General features: G+C 42.6%; 1 protein-coding gene across 1 annotated transcript in view; it reads right to left on the bottom strand.

Annotated features, from left to right (window-relative positions):
* LOC134585662 (major facilitator superfamily domain-containing protein 8-like) overlaps positions 1–21,524 on the bottom strand; it is a 104,731-nt gene that overhangs the window by 68,263 nt on the left and 14,944 nt on the right. The window contains exons 3-5 of the mRNA XM_063441115.1: positions 14,443–14,628; positions 12,998–13,060; positions 10,898–11,017 (exon numbers count right to left, since the gene is read on the bottom strand). Coding sequence (XP_063297185.1) covers positions 10,898–11,017; positions 12,998–13,060; positions 14,443–14,628 — 369 coding nt within the window. The remainder of the gene's footprint in view (positions 1–10,897; positions 11,018–12,997; positions 13,061–14,442; positions 14,629–21,524) is intronic.

Here is a 21,524-nt window from a genome sequence, read left to right as displayed (position 1 = left end):
TGGCGATAATATTGCACTTGGGGACTATAGAGGACAACACTGGCTCAGACACAGTAGAAGGTTCATATTGGCGAGACAAAGCATCGGCTTTAGAATTCTTAGAACCAGGTCTGTAAGTGAGTACGTAATTGAAATGGGTGAGAAATAAAGACCAACGAGCTTGCCTGGAGGACAATCGCTTAGCCTCCCCAATATAGGACAAGTTCTTGTGGTCCGTCAAAATAGTAACAGGATGTAAGGTCCCCTCCAATAAATGTCTCCATTCCTTTAAAGCCATGATAACTGCTAGTAGTTCCCTGTCACCAATGTCATATCTGCTCTCCGGGCCAGATAGCTTTTTGGAAAAAAAAACACATGGATGTAATGGTTTATCCACACCTAACCTTTGGGACAGGATAGCGCCTACACCTGTCTCTGAGGCGTCTACTTCGAGTAGGAAAGGCAGAGTAGTATCAGGGTGAACTAAAATTGGTGCGGAAGCAAAAAGTTCTGAGGGTTTTGAAAGCAAGAAGTGCTTCAGTAGACCAATTCTTAGTGTCAGCCCCCTGTCTGGTCATATTGGTGATAGGGGCAATAATTGACGAGTAACCCTTAATGAAGCGCCTATAATAATTGGAGAATCCAATAAACCTCTGAATGGCCTTGAGACCCTTAGGTAAGGGCCAGTCTAAAATGGACTGGAGTTTATCCGGATCCATCTTAAACCCTTCCCCAGAAATCACATAACCAAGAAAGTTTGTCTGGGACTGATCAAAACTACATTTCTCCAGTTTGCAGTACAAGCCATGTTGAAGAAGTTTGCGCAAAACCCTTCTGACTTGTCTGTGGTGAGTCTCAATGTCCCTAGAATGTATAAGAATATCATCCAGGTATACAATAACGCAGTCCTGTTGAAACTCCCTAAGAACTTCATTGATCAAGTCCTGAAATACTGCCGGCGCATTGCAGAGACCAAAAGGCATTACGGTATACTCGTAGTGCCCATATCGAGTGTTGAACGCCGTCATCCACTCGTGACCCTGCTGAATCCTCACCAAGTTATATGCCCCTCTGAGATCTAACTTGGTGAAAATCTTGGAACCCTTTAAACGATCAAAGAGCTCGGTAATCAAAGGAATCGGGTAGGCATTTCTAACGGTTATTTTGTTCAAACCTCCGTAGTCAATGCAAGGTCTCAGTGTACCATCCTTCTTTTTAACAAAAAAAAAACCAGCCCCGGCAGGGGAGGAAGATCTCCTAATAAATCCTTTGTCTAGATTTTCACGAATATACTCCTCTAGGACTAAGTTCTCCTTAGTAGACAAAGGGTATACATTGCCCCTGGGAGGCATGGTACCAGGGAGTAGATTAATCTTACAATCAAAGGACCTGTGTGGGGGTAAAGTATCGGCCTTCTTTTTGTCAAATACCGCCTTTAAGTCCAGATACAGTGGAGGTATTTGTACTTCTGTAGGGTCGGTAGACTGAGTGGATGCATTAACTATGCAAAGCGGTGAGACTTTCTGTAAACACTTCTCCTGACAATTCTGACCCCATGAGATTATCTCCCCTAATTCCCAATCAATAATAGGGTTATGTCTCTTTAACCAAGAATACCCCAGGACTATGGGAACAGAAGGAGAAGAAATGAGTAACAGAGATATGTCTTCCTCGTGTAAAATACCAACAGTTAAGTTAACGGGTATGGTTTCACGAAAAATCACAGGCTCAACTAAAGGTCTACCATCTATGGCCTCAACGGCCAAGGGCGTCTCCCTTAACTGAGATGGAATAGTGTGTTTAGTGACAAAAACTTGGTCGATAAAGCTCTCAGCAGCTCCTGAATCTATCAATGCCACAGTCTCTACTACTCCCCTTTCCCAAGTTAAGGAAACGGGTAGCACAAGCCTATGATCTTTATAATTATGAGTAGAGGACAAAATAGAAACACCCAAGGCCTGTCCTCTAGAGAAACTTAGGTGCGAGCGTTTCCCGATCGATTAGGACAATTTAGGCGTAAGTGACCTCTGACTCCACAGTACATACACAGCCCCTCCCTTCTCCTGTACTGTCTCTCCTCTTCTGAGAGATGAGTATTGCCTATCTGCATAGGTTCTGGAAAAGGTAAGGTTTTGATCTCAGGGCTTAGAAATGAGGGGGCTAGTTTGAAGGAAGGTCTACAGGTTCTATCTCGAGTGTTCTGTCTCTCTCTTAAGCGTTCATCAATGCGAGAGATAAAAGAAATTAAATCCTCCAAATTCTCAGGAAGCTCTCTAGTAGCAACCTCATCAAGTATTACATCTGATAATCCGTTTAAAAATACGTCTATATAAGCCTGTTCATTCCACTTAACTTCTGCCGCCAAGGACCTGAACTCTAGTGCATACTCCACAAGAGTTTGGTTATCTTGTCTAAGGCGCAACAGTAATCTGGCTGCATTGACCTTTCTACCAGGAGGGTCAAAAGTTCTTCTAAAAGCAGCTACAAAGGCATTATAATTATATACTAACGGATTATCGTTTTCCCACAACGGATTGGCCCATCTCAGAGCTTTCTCCACGAGTAAGGTGATAATAAATCCGACCTTCGCCCTATCTGTAGGATAGGAACGGGGTTGTAATTCGAAGTGGATACTGATTTGGTTTAAAAAACCTTGACACTTCTCAGGAGAACCACCATAACGTACAGGTGGGGTAATACGAGAGGAGGCACCTACAGTGGCTACCTCTAAACCTGAACTTACAGGGGAGATAGAATTATTACGCATCTCTTCTGGTGGGTTATTAGGACGAGATAATAACGCCTGTAGTGCTAAGGCCATCTGATCCATTCTATGTTCCATGGCGTCAAACCTAGGATCGGAAGGACCAAGCTGACTACTTGTACCTGCAGGATCCATTGGCCCTGTCGTAATGTCAGGATCGGGACAGGGATCCAACACGCAGAGTACAAAGTGTAGTAGGTACGTATACCGGACCTTAGAATGGCCGGACTTAACGTAAGGAGTAAGTAGAGAATGGTCAGAGGCAAGCCGAGGTCGAGGGAACGAGAAGACAGGTAAGCGAGAGACAAGCCGGGTCAAAAGGATAACAGAGATAAGCAGAGTGATACAAACAAGCCGGGTCAGAACCAAAGAGACAATAGACATACAAGAGCACTGAGTGACTAGACTGGCTAGAACCACGACAGGGCAATGAGCAAATGCGGCAAGCTCTATTAAATACCCCGGTTCTAGGAGGTAATCACACCCCCGACGAGTCCTGGTTCGTGTTCAGGGTTTGAGTGACAGGTCGAGCCGGCTTGGCGTCATGACGTCGGCTACTGAGCATCACGTCATAAAAGGGCCGGATCCCTCGCGGCCGGCGTGTAACCGACCGGAGGAACCGCGAGGAACGGAGGAAACAGCCCTTCTGAACAGGAAAACGTCTAAGTCTCTCCTCTTATCAGAGGTAGAGACTACAGGTACCCTGACACGTACTAGATGACACAAAACTTTGTAAAGTAATAAAATGTGAGCAGCTTATTGCTTTGCTGCGGAGGGATTTGGATAGATTGGGGGACTGGGCACTAAAATGGCAGATGAAATTTAACGTAGAGAAATAAAAAGTTATGCACTTCGGGGGGGGTAGTGAATTAGGGATAACCACACACGAAAAGGATTTGGGAGTTGTTATAGACAACAAATTAAGCAGCAACATGAAATGTCAATCTGCAGTTGCTAAGGCCAGCAAGGTTTTGTCATGTATAAATAGGGGCATACATTTTTGGGATGAAAATATAATTTTGCTTCTTTATAAATCGCTGGTAAGACCTGTTCTAAAAAAGGATATCATGGCACTAGAAAAAGTGCAGAGACGAGCTACAAAATTGATAGAAGGAATGGAGCATTTTAGTTACGAAGAAAGGTTACAAAATTTAAACCTCTTTAGTTTGGAAAAACCGGCACCACAGAGGGGATATGATAACATTATACAAATATATTCGGGGCCACTACAAACCATTATCTGGAAATCTATTCATGAACAAGGCTATACATAGGACACAAGGTCACACATTTAGGGTGGAAGAATGGAGATTTCATCTAAGGCAAAGAAATTTTTTTTCCAGAAGTGGCAATAAGGATATGGAATTCTCTGCCTGAAGAGGTGGTTTTATCAGAGTCCATACATATGTTTAAATTGCAATTGGATAAATACTTGCAAAAACATAACATACAGAGATATAATTTCTAATTAGTGAGGTAATAGCTGCTTGATCCAAGGAGACATCTGACTGCTATTTTGGGGTCAAGAATCAATTTTTTTCCTACCGTATATACTCGAGTATAAGACGAGTTTTTCAGCACATTTTTTGTGCTGAAAAACCCCCACTCGTCTTATACTCGAGTCAGTTGTCTGTATTATGGCAATTTTCATTGCCATAATACAGACAAGGACCGGGGGCTGGCAGGAAGCTGTAACTTACCTTCACAGCAGCTCCTGTCAGCTCTCTTCTCTCTCCTCCGGTCCGTGCAGCTCCCAGGTCAGCTCCCTCTGCAAGTCTCGCGAGAGCCGCGGGGTCAGAGCGTTGCCACGGGTTACCGTGGCAACGCTCCGCGCGGCCGCGAGACTTGCAGAGGGAGCTGACCTGGGAGCTGCACGGACCGGAGGAGAGAGAAGGGAGCTGACAGGAGCTGCTGTGAAGGTAAGTAAGAGCTCATAGAAAATTTGTTTTTTGTTTATTATCATAATTGGAACACCATCTGTCATTCCCTTTCTATCAAAAACAGCAGCTCAAAATGTTGACAATTTTCATTTTCTTTTGTCACTATTGGGTAGTATTGCTTTCTGTGTGTTCCATTTCCAGACAAACTAATATAGAGAACATTTACAAGCCTGTTTCAGAGCACCAGATAGAATTTTGGTAGTTCTAGCTGTTACAGTGATGGATAGGCTGCATTTATTGTACACGTCCAGCATGCTGAGCACAGTAGGCCAATACGTATGTTGTGCCGACCAACCATGTCCTGTAAATGAATACATTCCTCTGGCCTCACCTTACACCTGTTTGTTAACCCAAACAGTTAAACAGAGAGCTATGTAGCAGCTGCAGCTTAATATGTAAAATATATGTGAGGTTGTGAGGTTTAGGTGTTGTTTAGCTAAATGTTAAATAGACCATAGTATACATGTTGGTGGCATGGATGCTGGTTATAGTATCTATGAAACAGCTGCTGACCTTTTTAAATTTGAAACCAATCAATGGATTGGCAGCCACAGAAGGTTTAAAAAATGCAAACTTTATAAGGGCTTACTGACACAATTAATACACACACACACTGCACTCATATACACACACACACACACACTGCACTCATACACACACACACTGCACTCATTATATACACACACTGTAAATAAATATTAAATTAATATAATTTTTTGGGGATCTAATTTTATTTCGAAATTTACCAGTAGCTGCTGCATTTCCCACCCTAGTCTTATACTCGAGTCAATAAGTTTTCCCAGTTTTTTGGGGTAAAATTAGGGGCCTCGGCTTATATTCGGGTCGGCTTATACTCGAGTATATACGGTAGTTTGTTGCAAAATTGGAAGTGCTTCAGACTAGGTTTTTTGCCTTTTTTGGATCAACAGCAAAAACATATGTGAGGAAGGCTGAACTTGATGGACGCAAGTCTCTTTTCAGCTATGTAACTACCATAACTATGACATCTTGCCAATTATTCTCAAGTCTTGGGGTGATAATCAACTATATTGCCTCATTTGCAGCATTGTATCTTTGCAACAATAGCCCTGTCTTATATGAATATACTTTCGGCTAAGGGATTACTTTTTTTCCCCTCTTTATCCTTTAGTCTATTTCGGATCGATAAACAGTGTCCATCCCATAGGGGTCTCATCACTATTTTATGGTTGGATTAGGTGCACATTCACTTCTTATGAGATGTATTTTCTTAAACATTTGTTATTACACTATCCCTGCCCCCTCAATTGGGATTGGTGTACACATCTCATTCTAGCAATGTATTTAAATGCATTCCCTAGGTTTGTTCACTGAGTTTGCCCCTGATGACGACATGTAAGCACGCCGAAACGCATGTCAGGCTTTTTAGCTCTTAGCACTTGTATCTTCACCTTGGTAGCACTATGAGCACTTTTTACTAATTTTTTTCTTTTGTTTACACTAGGGCTAGTTGGTTCAGGTAGGCACTAGCTTCATGCGGTGCCGAGGTAACTTAGGGATAGATCTTGTGTCAGTACTCCTCTCTGTTAGGTTTACCTCTTGTGTCTCTTTAGTGATATATGTAGGTCTTGAGCCTCTGTGTTTATACCATAGATCAGCAGATACTAATTTGAGTCCCCTCTACCCATATGTTTTACCTTTAGGACTTATCTGGATCCTATAGGGTCTGTTAAGGGCTCTAGCTCACTGTTGATATAATAAATACTATAAACTTTTAGAGACAGATCTGAGCTTGTACCTATATACATGTGTGGTTAACCTTCTAGATTTACGAGTTTATCGTTTGGTTTATGATACAGATATCAGAGAACCAATTAGTCTCTTTTAGTGTCTAAACACACTTTTTCCTATTTCCCCCCTTTTTAATCTAGAATCAATAAAGGTATTGCTCCCCCCTGTAATATATCCCCTTGTATGTTTTTTCTCCTTTTCACTGTGCTCTCCCTTGTTGAGTTTCCCATCCTATTAAGGAACTCATTGAGACCTATTGTCATTTGCTGTTTATTTGTTTAAGGGTTATGCCCTAACCTCTAGAGAGCACTGTTTAAGCGACCATTCTCCACCCTGGAGATTTGATATCGTGGTTTCCTCTCTTCCCTAGTTGGAATCAGAGGTTACCACCTGATCTTTTTACCAATTGTTTTGACAGGATAGAGAATTTATATTAACAGGAGTAAAAGATCTCAAACTTAGCATTCCCAACTGCAAATGTGGGACAATCTGCAAAATGCACAAATGTTCCATTTTAAGGTAGATAATATCACAAAACATGTCCACTGCTATTGTGTAACACTGCATGGAACATCAGTTGTAGAAGGGGTCAATATTATATCAATAAAGAACATTATACTTCTGTTACAGCTGGCTTTGATAAGCATTCCCCTATACTTGTCTGTTCCTCTTGCTAGAACAAATTATTTTCAATTATTTTATCAATACAGTAACATCGACCATCTTAATTCCTGCTGAGTACGGTAATTCAGGTCTATACAATTTTAAACTGCAAACATATTGTGTAAAAAAGGATCAAGAGATACAGTATTTTAACTCTTGACTCATAGCAGTCTACAGGTGAGCTGGTAAGAGGTACCTAGATGGTCTGTAGATGGGATCACCTTTCTTTCTGTCTTAAGGTTGTTAACAACTCTATATGCCTCAAAACACCAATGAAAAAATAGATTGAGGACATGGAAATAAGACAAGGACTCATGATTTGCTAGATATGCATCATCAGCCAGAACAAAGCAACAAAAACACAACACATCAATTCTCTGCCACAAACCAGGTATGCACAGAGAAACATCTTACTCATTAAGCATTGACTTAAAGCATCTGCATTAGCCATTAATGGGCTTGCCCATCTTTTCTGCATTGGTATGGTACCGTATTAGCTATACTCTCCAGTAGAATGGGGGAGGGGAGAGGGGGGGTTGAGTTGTGTGTGCCTGGGGACTCTCAGTGTCATTTGGATTGACATTGATTTGGCTTTGTACATTTGGATGGCACAAGGAGATTCCAGGCACAATAACCACTTCAAATATATAAAGTGGTTATGGTTCCTACAATGTTCTCTTTTTCTGTTTAAATGTCTGAGAAAATGACATGCTGTGAACTGCTGTTGCTATGGCCTCAGCATGCATGGCCCTACCTTTGCTGCTTATCAAGAAACGGACTGTTGGGTGGAGCATTAATTCTATTATCTTGCCAGGTAAACTCATTACTGAAGCCACACCAATTCTAAGGTTTAATTCAGGACATGGTACTATTTTGTACACCGGTAGTCTATAGAGCAAAGTGCACTGACTGCATGGTTTCAAAAATATTTTTTGTAGCTTTGTCCAAGTCTTTTGTGCATACTTCCTGTAGACAGATAGTTAAATGATCAAAAACACATGTATATATAAAGGATTGGGTTTTTTTTGGGGGGGGGGGGGAGGAGGGGGACAGGTGGAGGGTCTACATAGATACACTGAGACCTTCATAACAATGTGTGTGCCTAGCACTAGATATGGTGCAAAAAGTTCCCTTCTGATTTGGCTTGTAACTGCAGTGAAACATAGAAACATAGAATGTGACGGCAGATAAGAACCATTCGGCCCATATAGTCTGCCCAATTTTCTAAATACTTTCATTAGTCCCTGGCCTTACCTTATAGTTATGATAGCCTTATGCCTATCCCACGCATGCTTAAACTCCTTTACGGTGTTAACCTCTACCACTTCAGCTGGAAGGCTATTCCATGCATCCACTACCCTCTCAGTACACTCTAAACTTGCTGCAGATAGACCTTTCACCCACTCAAATAGGACACTGGGGGGGAGCAATGCTTTCCTTTAGCAGTTAAAGCACATATATGCTGTATGTTTGTAGGCTCACACAAACATTTCACTTTTCTGAGAAGGTCTTTCAAGTAACATATGCAAACCATAGATTTACCTTATGTATAGTAGTCAATACATTGTTGACCTGCACACACCAGTCACGCCATAATACTTGGCTTTTCCTACATAATTCTGACATTTGCAGTGCTCCAAGAAAGCCATGTTTAAAATAGAATAACAAGGTAAAAAGGTTCTTTGATAAACTCATTTGCATATGCCCACCCAGAATCCCTTGTAGTAGTAACAGCACTGCAAATGCGAGATTTCAATGGGAAAACCGTAGCGGAACAACTACTGATGCAGCTGCATTGGAGCCAGTACGCTCAGGGGGCCCATCGGGTGGCCCATGCACTTGGGGCCACCTGATTGCCATTTTTGATCAGGGGCACAGTTTGGTGCCGTGGCCCTTTAACAGCGCGACCTGGTCTACGTGGTGCCGCGGTGCTGGAAGGAAGGAAGACACTAGAAGAGGACCAGAGAGGAGGGAGACTGAGCCAGGACCATACACTTATCAGGAGCAACTTGAGGATTAAATCAAGATTCTTAATATGTAATAGGCTGTACAATTTTAGCCCTATGATTGACAAACACATCATAACATGTGGAATCAGTGCCAGATCCACTTTGTTGGTATTAAAGTCATTCACTGAACTAGAGATATACAAACGTTTGTAACCTGTGAATGTGCATGCTTAAATAGCATGTTCATTCAAGATCTCTGACAATAAAGATGCCAAGAAGCAGGAGTAAAGGGTGATGAGGCAGAAGAAGATGGGCATGGTCAGGGCATGGAAAGAGCAGGGCACAAAGATGTGAAATTTATCCGGCAACTGGAAAAAAATAAATAATATATATAACTGGAGTATTACATTATGCAAAGGTACTTTTGTATAGACCAACATAATATTTAAAGGAACAGATTAAGCATTATAACATCTTATTGAAGTTGTTATAGTCAAGCCCTACCCCAATAAGTCTTTTATTTTAATAGTTTGAAGGCTTGGAAGCATGGTCCTCTTAGTACAAGAGCCAGGAGTGTTACTTCCCGGCTCTCATACCCTATGAGGATATCGCTACAAAGCTTGCCTTTTAAATTAAATTTTAGTACCCAAAAAAATATATTTTTTAAAAAAAATAAAGTTATTGTTGTATACTGCAAAAATCTGTTTCTTTGGGCAACATATAAAATAGGAGTATAAATAAATCCAACCAATGCTGGAGAGATCAGGATAAGTATCTCCAAATTTGTTTTTTTCATGATAATGGCCCTGTTAGCATACAAATGGAAATGTTCCTTTGCATATTATATGATTTCAGGTTCACATGACCCCTTATCCCTTTTTACTACCAGAACTGCTCTTTTTGAGGACTGTAGCAAAGCTATAACGGAGATTTATGTTAGAGAAAGCAGAGAGCAGAGCAGTGTTGTATACTTGTCAGTGAATTATTAGAGCAGAGCACACTTGAAAGCTAGATACGGACTTATTAGAGCAGAGTACAATTATACGTTTGGCATTGAGTTACTACAGCACTTAGCATGCAGTGCTATGTTCTCTCCTGCTTGAGCTTTAAAAAAACAAACAAACTGTACTGTGTGCTCTGTATTCAACAACATAAATCTCTGCTATAGGTATGTAGAAGAGAAAGACTTGCTTCAAATGATGTCAGGACTACACAAAATAAACCGAAATGGAACATGTCAACATTATAATAATAATAATTAAAGCACAAACTTCTCAGCACTGTACAATGGGTGACATACACATCTAAGAATGGAGAAACTGAATGAACTGGGGTAAAACCATGGAGTAGCCAATATGGAAGAGGTGCCACATTCTTTGAGCACACACGTGAAACATTCTCTGGGAAAAGTGCAGTGTATTATGGGACATTGTTATTGTAGGCCAAGCTCTGCCAGCACAGCTTTGCATGTAATGCACAAAATATATAACCTATATAAAGTGAATGATTATCCTTCCCCATGTTCCCAATACTGCATTTTTTGGCAACTGTTTTCACGAAATGACTGAAGTTAAAAATCACTTCTAGGGTTATTCACTAAAATGAGAATGGACTCAAAGTGAGTTTCAAAGTTAACACCAAAAATAGACAAATCTGACTTAAAGAATTTTTCCAGTTTGACTATTTTGGCTTTAATTTTGAAATCCACTTTGAATTCCTGACAATTCTCACTTTAGTGAAAAAGCCTATTAGCATTATTTTGGTTTTATAAGCAGAGAGTCCTTTCACTTACAACAACAGTGACCCAGATATACATCCTCACAAAGACTTGCCTATTAAGAGCCCTACTTGCCGGCATGACATGGCCATAGCAAACACCGTCACACGATCCTGGGAGCTGGACGTTCTCGTCAAATAGCCAAATATTGAAGCACCTGCACCAGCACCAATACCTAGGAAGGGGACAGAGAGACATAAATAATGGCCATCAGCAGGCCTAAACCACTTCACTTAATGTGGATAAATCAGAACTAAACTCTGGTTTTAACTCAACCAAAGACAGAGGAGGCTTGAACTCTAACCCTTTAACGTGTGACATAAGACTTAAACAGGAAATAATTGTCAGCAGAAATTAATTGTGGACAAGCTTAACTGACCTGTATTCACTGTAACTGCAAGCTTTAAAGGGAAACTGTCACCACTTACCCGGCCTTCTTCTCCCCTGCCACAATCTCCTTACAGAAGTGGGTGTCACACTTCTGTAGCACCCACCTCCGGTGTGCCCATACTCCACTTTAGCTCCTCCATGATGCAGACACGCTGGCTTGGCTACCAGTATCTAGCATGACATTCTGTCTCTATACATCGGTAGCAGCACCGGCTAGGGAGTTACAAGTCCCACTGTTCTGCACCCATAGTATCCTATCTTATGTTTTCCTGGTCTCTAAATTCCTCTGCATTATGTGTCTGCTCAGGAACTGAGTGGCAGAGGGGAGAAAATATATCGTTATATCTCCTATATCTCTCAACATATACATTTGCATAATATATATATATTATATACACATTTATATATGTCTAGATCTCACGGTGGGCATAACAGGTCCCCAACCATTCAAAAGCTTTTCCTTTAGAGATCTTTATTTATTTATTTTCTTAAAGTTAATAGACAACACACCTAGTTTTAGCAGCACAAACTCCAATTCAAACAGGGCAAACACAGCATATAGAAAATCTTATTTCAGTGGCCCAGTGTGCAATATACCAAGTGTACATAAAGCCGATAGCAAATCTCACTTTATGGGTCTCACGTGCAGCATGTCTAGTGTGTTGCAAACATGCACGTACTGAACAGTACACATGATGAGAGATGCAGCACAATAAAATCATTATCCTTTTAACCACTTATCAGCTACTGCATGTTTTTCGGCAATAAACAGACTCACTGGGTGATCTACAGCAGTGGTCTTCAGCCACTGTTCCACGGACCGGAGTCGGGCCGCAAGAATTTATTGCCGGCGTGCGAAAGCTCTCACCCAACATTACAGTCAGATGAAAGCTTTCGCGGACCGGCAATAAATTGGCGCAAAATATTTCCCCGGTGCCATGATCTTAGCACCGGAAACCGTGCTTCCTTCTCCCCTGCCGGCTTTGCAGGACCAAAGGGGAGATCAGAGATCTCCCTCCCTGGCCTGCTAGCAGTATAATGCTGGCAGCCAGCAGGGGAGGGAGGGAGAGATGACCCGGGGAAGCTCTAACCTGCAGCTCCGCCGGGTTCTCCTCTCGTGAGCTTGGTGCGTTGCCGTGGTTAGCACGGCAAAGCTCCAAATCACGCAAGAGTGAACTCTAGCAGCTCCTGAAGCTGCTAGAATTCACTCTCACCACTAGGACCACCAGGAAATGTCCCCTCTCCCAGGCAAAGGTAAGAGGAGGGGGGGGGGGAATATCAAAATTATTAGTTTTTGTTTTAATTAATCATTCTCCCCTATAAACACACACTGCCCCCCATACACACACACACACACACACACACACTAACTCCCCCCCCCCCCCAATACCATTGGTTTTTATTTCTGGCTGATGCCTGTTCGCAACAAACTTCTCGTCTTTTCGCCGGGCCACTTTTCTACATGATTTACTGAAGTGAGAATTCAAAGTGAATTTTACATTTAAAGCCAGAATTGCTGAATCCAGTTTGGATATTTTACCCTTAAATTTAAAATCCACTTGGAATTTACCTTAAATACTAATTTTAGTGTATAACTATGCTAATCTTATCTGACTATCAGAGATGGCTATACTTTAATGAATTGGGGGGGGTTAGGAGATTTTAACAAACACAGAAAACACAAGTTAAAAATGGTTTCAAACATCACCAAAGTATCCTTAACTATCCACCTCAGCAAACTCATTAAATAAAATAAAAAGGTTACCTGCTACCAAACGACTGCTGAGAAGAAGCCACTTGGAGATTCCAACAAAGTATATAAAATTTCCTGTGTAAGCAGGAAAACATGAAGTTAATAAGAGGATTCTTGATGTATACCACAGTAGAGAACTCAAGAGATAAAATGCGTGCATGTGAATAGGGCCACTGTGAATAACAAACATGTACAACTCAATAAATCTGGAAGAACTTAAAGAAGAAATAACAAATTGCAAAAAAAAAACAAAAAAACTAAACAAAACAATGTATTGATGAGATAAATATGTAAACACATGAGATATTTGATGCTACCTAAAAATTGTGTACTTTGCCAACTTCCAAATAGTATGATCTTCATTTCGGATATATTTCTCTTTAAAAAGGGACTACTTTGTTTTGTGTAATTTGCCTGTGCTTGCAAATTGTGACAAAAGTGTGGAGATTAAGGCAAGCTTTACTTCCTATGTCAAGCTAACAAACAGTGATGCTTGCCTCAAGCCCCACCCTTTGCCAAGATTGCCAAGTGTATGAAGAAAACATAAAATAAAGTAGTCCCTACATTTGGCAACCTTGACAAAGGGTGGAGCTGAATGAGACAGTAAAACAACTGGGTCATTAAAACAACTTTAGCTAAATAAAGCAGTTTTAGTGTATAGATCATATCCCTGCAGTCTCACTGCTCGATTCCCTGCCATTTAGGAGTTAAATTACTTTGTTTATGCTGCCTTATTCATACTTACACAGGCTTCTTAAACGCTCCCAGTAAAGAGACATCTAATGTTTCCACTTCCTTTTATTGTAAATTCTGTTTAATTTAGAATTTCTTATCTCCTGCTCTGTTAATAGCTTGTTAGACCCTGCAGGAGCCTCCTGTGTGTTATTAAAGTTCAATTGACAGAGCAGGAGATAGAAACTTTTAAAACAAGTGACTTTCTGATTGAAAATAAAACCATTTGTTTCCATGCAGGGTGTGTCAGTCATAGCCAGGGGAGGTGTGGCCAGGGCTGCATAAACAGAAACAAAGTGATTTAACTTCTAAATGGCAGTGAATTGAGCAGTGAGACTGCTCGGGAATGATTTATACACTAAAACTGCTTAATTTAGTGAAAGTTGCTTTGGTGACTTTTGTACACTTTAAGGCAACAATTTGTTAGCTTGACAAAGGAAGTAAAGTTTGCCTTAAGCTCCACCCTTTTGTCACAATGTCCAAGCGTAGCAAAAATAAGACAAAGTAGTCTCTGCTTTGTCTTATATTTTGTAGTAAAATAGATAAGAAATTAAGGAAATTAAAAAAAAAAACATTCTGAAAGAGGGAAAGAAGAGGAAACAATAGGGGAAAAAAAAAAGTTACTTTGAGGTGACAGAGCAGCTTTAAAAGCACAGACACAAGTAGGAGTCCTAGGATGCCAAAGACAAATGTTTGTTGTAATGGTAATATATTGAAACTCTTGCCTGCAATCTCAAAGCAGTTGCTTAATAGGATGACAAACTTGGTCTGTCCAGTGCGATCCGACCAATACCCAAACAAAGGACCTGCCAATAGTTCAGTGAGACTGAAGGCTGAGAGAACAAGTCCCAAAAAGAAAGGCTGAGCATCAAGTTCTTGTAGATACATCCATATCGTTGGCAAGACCACAGCTGTAATGGAGAAATATAGGAGTATTAGAGAACATGCTGGAATAAGGCAGAAACTGGATTTAATATGTAAAAAAATTTGAATTACACAAACAAGAAATTTGTTTCATTGTATGCAACCTAGACAGACAACAGATAATAAATAGACAGAGAAATGGTCACCCAAAAATGTCCCATACATAAACAGTGCACACAAGAGCACAGCTTTGTATTCCTGGCACTTTAGAATCCCTTTAATAGTAAAAGTACTTGGTTAAACAAAAATATTTTTTCAGCAAGCTAGCAAAATTGCCTTAAAAATAAGCATATACATAACTACTTAATGGAAAAACTAACGGCACATGTAAGAGGGACACTGAAGAAGGTTACAAGGCTTTGGGAGCCATGGGAAGCTTACTCAGGGACGATAAGGGGGGAACAGGGTGACTCAAAACTCCAACTGCATTCCGTCTTCGAGCACCCGGGGGATTCCGCCTGGCTGCCCCCTGCCCTTCCGCCCTGCTGCCTCTGCCGATTGTGACCCGAAACTCTCCTCATCGTGTAATTTTCTCTGAATCTGCTCTGTCTTACTTCACCCTACTCTATCACCGCTCCATACTTCTCCTCCCATTCTTGATGGGACTCATAATACACACCGTCAACGCTACTATTATGTCACACTGAAACACATATGCCAGGAAACAACTAAACTACCATCCCTCATAAGGCGGGTCCAAAATCTATCATAAAGACACACGTTCCCATAGCACCAACAAAGCAAGGGGTGCCAGTGGGGCAGGGCATCCACCCACTAGGCCTTCGCCACTTGCCATTTCATTAGGCGAGGTTAGACCAACAAACAGACACGTCTGATTGTACGTACCTACGGTATAGACCCAACCTCAATAATTGATGCCAAACGCCTTGCACCCTCCAATGCTATAAGTATGTCTATTTGTTTAAGTTGCATGGATTTCAAAATGTATCAAAATGTATAATCTCTTATGTGATTGTGAACTGTACTATTCTGTTTGACGACCTCGCTAAAAGCGTAAAAAATAAATAAATAAAAAGAATACAAATAAAAATTAAAAATAAGCATATACATTTTCATAGCATAAAACTGGTGTTAAATTATTTAGGACACGGGAGGCGGAGCCAAGCAACCAAGCAGCCCAGACGTGCTCAAAGCGAGCTCCCACGTCTGGGGACATAAAACGGGGTACTACACCCAGCCACAAGCACCCACAAGCTGCAGACCGCAATAACGGTGACCGGGAGGGGCTACCGAATCGGAGGGTACCTCTCTCGAACACGCCGAGGTTTGCGGCCTACCTGACACTCAGCCACGGAGAGACGGACGCTCTCCAGGCGACGTAACGCAGACTGGGACCCCAGTGACATCATCCCCCGCCTGCCCCCCCAGGACCGGCGGGGGTCATTTAAATGTCTTTAAATGTCCCTCGGTTGGTACCTTAAAAAGTTCCATACAGAGCTTGGTCACACAATTCCTAAGGTGGATATTTCAGAACATCAAATAACCTTCATTATTAAATGTAAGCATATTTTATTCCTGGAGTGCTTACCATCACTGTTATCACTGGACTGAGTACACGTAGAGGCAGCAAGAAAGATTCCCAGGCACTCAAAGTGTGATAGCTACAGGCAGATTTACTGCAACAAAACAGGCAGCAACGTTTCGACCTACCAAGAGGTCTTATTTCAAGCTTGAAAAATACCTCTTGGTAGGTCTAAACATTGCTGTCTGTTTTGTTGCAATAAATCTGCCTGCGGCTTTCACACTTTGAGTGCCTGGGAATCTTTCTTCCTGCCTTAACGTGTTTGATTGCTGGTCCTGTTCCGGAGCACCTGTGGCCGCTGGGAGTGTGTGCGGTTCCTGTGACCAATTTTGCTATGGAGTACACGTAGAAGCCATTATTTACTTTTTATACACAAATTTCAGGGAAACTAGCAGATAACATTACTGCTTGTGGTATTGTATCATACACATGTAAACACAGCTGCCTGATCACATACCATCCCATTTTTATCATTGTTTGTGACTGGCACCAGAGACAATGTTGCCAAGTTCCCAGTAACAGAATTCCTGAAACTAGCAATCAGGCGAGCAGTGGGAAGATCCAGCAATCAGGAACTGTCTGGGTATTAGAATTTTGGATCTGAACAGAACTTTCCATACTATTTAGGATCAGGAACAGAATCGTTCAGCAACAGTATATCAGAAGAGTTTAGGCAATACTTAGCCCCTGCACCAAGCAGAGGCTACATCACAAATTTGGTTTATGAACAGGATTGGACACTGCACTGGAAAATCTAATTGCAAAGGCAATCTCTGCACTTCCCTATTTGTATCCATTGCATGCTTAAAATATTTCATAAACAACATGTGAGGCATGGAGCAGCTGCCTCAATACTTGCGCAAAACTAACCATAGTGTAAATTCAGGAAGGATGACATATTATATATATATATATATATATATATATTTGTGGTCGGTTAATATCGTATAGTGAAATACCTTGTGATTGGAATTAAGTCGGTGTGGTGTGCCGGAACCGACGTAGAGGGTAGGCCTGAAAAAGAGGGCAAAAGGAATGCCAGAAAACACACTTATAGCACTATATAAAATCCGTTGTCTTACTACTCATGCGTTGGGAATGTTCCTGTATAATATAGCCGATTCCTAGTGCCTCTAATTGTTGTTCCGGCGTACTGGATGTCGTGCTTATAGAATGGATGTGAAAAATAGGAGCCAGTGGTCCTACTTACTCTAATGACAGGAGTGTGAATGTAGAATCGTATTTAGAAGTAGTTAGGGAATGATTAGTAGGTTAAGTGTCTCGATTGTCTGGTTCGAACGTTGACGTGACGCGGAGTAGTGTTTGTACCTTCTTAAATTTTCCTTGGGGAGACATGACTTACCTGTCTGATTAGTTGTGATCGTGGAGTTGTAGGGTTCCCGAACCCTTGTATGGTTGCAGGCACATAGATTTAAGACCTGGTTGTGTGGCGCGAATGCTGTTTTTGGGAGTCTGATACTGCCCGGTATTCCCACCTGTGTACGTACGTTACTGTGGAGCGATAAACCAATTATCTTTGATATCTTGTGTAAAAATGGGGTATGGTTTGAAAGGTTTGTCAGAAACGTGTACGTCAGTTCGGAATAGTGCGATCATGTACGTATGAAGGTTTGAATAAAAGGTGGCAAAAATGTAGAAAAGACTACAGGGTGATCAGAATGCCAGTGGAAGTCATGCTCCACTGATTCTTGGAAGAATGTCACGATTCTGTTATATGTATCTGAGAGCAAAAGAATAATGTACTAGATGATAACTCGTGTTGAGCCCCGACAGCCGAGTGACCGGAAGGGGATGCCAAAATGCGGATTATGCCTGAGAGATGTGAGTTGGGTGAGGTACGAGACTGAGCGACTCATGGATAGTCGGCCCTAACAGACACGAAAATGCTGCAATCCCCCGTCTGACGTTGCGTTCGTAGGACATCCTGAAAAAGAACATGACAACAACAATGAACTCAAACAACAACAATACGGTTAAGCAAAATAGAACTGGCTGGCTAACTAGTGCCGAAGCGAAAAGCTCACTACCCCGTGACAAGTGAGGCCCTGCTAGTAGCCAAGCGGCTGGTGAGAGGCTCTACCTATGATTTGGGCGTGGGGCTCGAGCCACTAGCGTGGTGGCGGGGTGGTGGCCTCTCGGTGACAGTAAAGATCCAAAAACGTGTGGCCGTGTCAGGTGAGGCCCTAACTATAAACCCGATAGGTGGGTGAATGCGAGGCACTAACTATGATTTGGGCCGAGGGCATAGGCGTGCGCAGCCTATTGCATTAGGGTGTGCACCCTAAAGCACAAACACGCCGCATGTGTATATATTTATTCTATTTTTATTTTTCTATTTTTACTATATATATATATATATATATATATATATATATATACACACACATACACTGCTGTGTGTGTGCTGCTAGTGTGCTGTGTGAGGGTGGTGTTAGTGGGATGTGTGGGTGAGGGTGCTGGTAGTGTGCTATGTGGGTGAGGGTGTTTGTGTGGGTGCTGTTTGTGTGTGAGGGTGCTGGTAGTGTGCTGTGTGAGGGTGTTTGTGTGTTTTGTTAGGGTCCTGTTACTGTGCTGTGTGAGGGTGCTGTGTGTGAGGGTGCTGTTTGTGTGATGTGTGTGGGTGTCGTGTATTTGTGAGGGTGCTGTTTGTGTGTGTGTGTGTGTTTGTGAGGGTGCTGTTAGTGTGCTGTGTGTGAGGGTGTTGTGTGTTTGTAAAGGTGCTGTGTGTGTTTGTGAGGGTGCGGTTAGTGTACTGTGTGTGTGAGCGTGCTGTATGTGTCTATGTGCTGTGTGTGTGTGTGGGCTGTATGTTGGGAGGGGTTGTGGAGGTGGGGGCAGATTAGTAAATATCCCCCCTCCCTACCTTATGTAGGGAGGGGGGATCCTTGCTGCCATGTACCATCCCTGGTGGTCCAGTGGAGAGTGAACTCTAGCCTGTGGAGCTAGAGTTAACTCTCGCAAGATCTGAGTGTTGCCGTGGCAATGCTCAGATCTCGTGAGAGGAACCTGGCAGAGCTGCTGTCTAGATCTCCCCGGGTCCTCTCCTGCCTCCCTCCGTGTTGCTGTGGGTTGGTGAGGTAGATCTTTGATCTCCCCGCCAGCCCATGGAGGCTAAGAGCAGAGCCGGCACTCAGATAGCGCCGACTCTGCGTGAGCCGTCAAGGGAGATCCGGACATCTCCAGAGAAGTCCTGGGGAATAAAGTGTGGGAACTCTTTTCCCACCCCCCCCCCCCCAAAAAAAAAATATACACGTGTGTGTGTGTGTGTATATATATATACTGACACACAGATATATATACGCGTGCACACACATACTCAGACACACACATACATTCACAGACACACACACACTCACATACCCATACACTCAGACACACACATACTCACAGACACACACTCACTCACAGACACACACACATACTCACAGACACACACACAGACACACACTTACAGACACACATACACTCACAGACACACAAACACACACACACTCACATACATTCACACAAACATACATTCACAGACACTCACATACATTCACAGACACACTTACAGACACACAAACATACATTCACAGACACATACAAATTTTTTTTTTTTTTTTTATTAAAACAAATGTCCACCCAGCCTCCCTACCTGGAGTGCTGGCGTGGACTTGTCCCTGGGGTCCAGTGGGTCAGGTGCCTGTGTCCATCTCAGACGCGGCGAGGGAGCTGTGTGCTCTCTGCTCCCTCTCGCCGCGCGGGCTGTCTGCTGTAGCTGGGAGCCGGAATATAACGTCATATTCCGGCTCCCGGCATCTGCAGACAGCCCGCGCGGCGAGAGGGAGCAGAGAGCACACAGCTCCCTCGCCGCGTCTGAGATGGACACAGGCATCCGACTGGGGGGGGGGGGGGGCATGGGGGCTTGAAGGGGGCATTTGGGGGCACTGAGTGCCCGCAGGAACAGCGTTCCTGCTCAAATAAAAGTGCAGGAACGCTGTTCCTGCAGGACTCAATACATAGGCGTGCCGCGGGGATTAGGGTGTGCCCAGGCACACCCGGCACACCCCGTGCGCACGCCTATGGCCGAGGGGCGAAAATCTCCGTGTTGAGATTGGGGAGTTGGCCTCGCGGGACCAGCTACGTTGTACAGCTAAGGCCAGCTCCTAACCCTAGATAGCCAGTTCTCTGACCCTAGACGGGGGCTTGATAAGGGGGTAACGTAACGTGCTTGGAAACCCAAGTTGTAGATAGGTACCCGGATATTCCCAGATAGAGACAGAGGAAAAGAAGGGAGAGAAAGGAGGAAGAAAGAAGAAGGAACTGAAGTCGAGGGAAGGAAAATAATGTGCAGTAAAGTGAAGTACTATGGAGATATAGCTGATAGTGCAGTATCGATAGACCCTGAGGGTGCTGAAGATTCTCGTGATGGTTACTATATAAACCTGAAAGGAGATGAATGAAGGCGTTGTGCCAAGAAAACGCCGTAGCAGCCGACGGAGAGAGGAGGGTGAAATTAGCAAGGTAGTGAGTAACAAAACGATTGTTACGGGTAGTGAGTACGAATGAAGAGTTGTGGAGTGGAGCCGTGGCCTGACGAGGCAAGGCAGGAATCAAGCCCCCGTACCCCAAACATGTAACAACGTGGCCTAGTAGAGGCAGTTGTTTGGAAACACAACGAAACCAAACCTGATAGAAACAGGTGATAATCGTTTAACAAAGGTCAATTGTGTAACAATTGTAGTAAATGTGAACGAAAACACATTTATACCAGATAGAAACAGGCGGCAATAGCGAACCAGTAATTGTCTACTGCTAGCAGATGACAAAATGAAACTAATAGTAATTGTGATTGTCGGTTCGATACCCCATCGTGTAACAACGTGGCCTTGTCGAGGCAGTTGTTTGAAGTGTGGACGAAACAAAATTGTACCTGATAGAAATAGGCGATAATAGTGATCTAGTGACTGTCTAATGGTAACAAATGACCTGGTTAGATCTTGTTACAGATATTGCCGATCTGATAGAAATCTCAGCTGTAGCCAGAGATTGACTATTTTAGCCTGAATTTTTTAAGTCTGATCAAGTCACTGTTTAGGCAGTAACCCCCCAAATTGAATTTGCATGAAAGGTGCTCTGTGAGCATCCTGAGCCCACACTCTCCTAAAATCCTGATGGGTTTGCAAACAGTTTGTTTATACAGCGTATTGATGCTGCACTGAGTGTATAGATGAAGCTTCAGTGTCATGTAATGGTATTTCACAATTATATATTCCTCTAACAGCCTGTCAGATTTAACAGTTGATTATTTAGGTTTGCATTTTATTAATAAAGTAA

This window comes from Pelobates fuscus, chromosome 2, assembly GCF_036172605.1.
Source record: "Pelobates fuscus isolate aPelFus1 chromosome 2, aPelFus1.pri, whole genome shotgun sequence".
NCBI lineage: Eukaryota > Metazoa > Chordata > Amphibia > Anura > Pelobatidae > Pelobates > Pelobates fuscus.
This window is presented reverse-complemented; position numbering and strand designations above follow the sequence as displayed.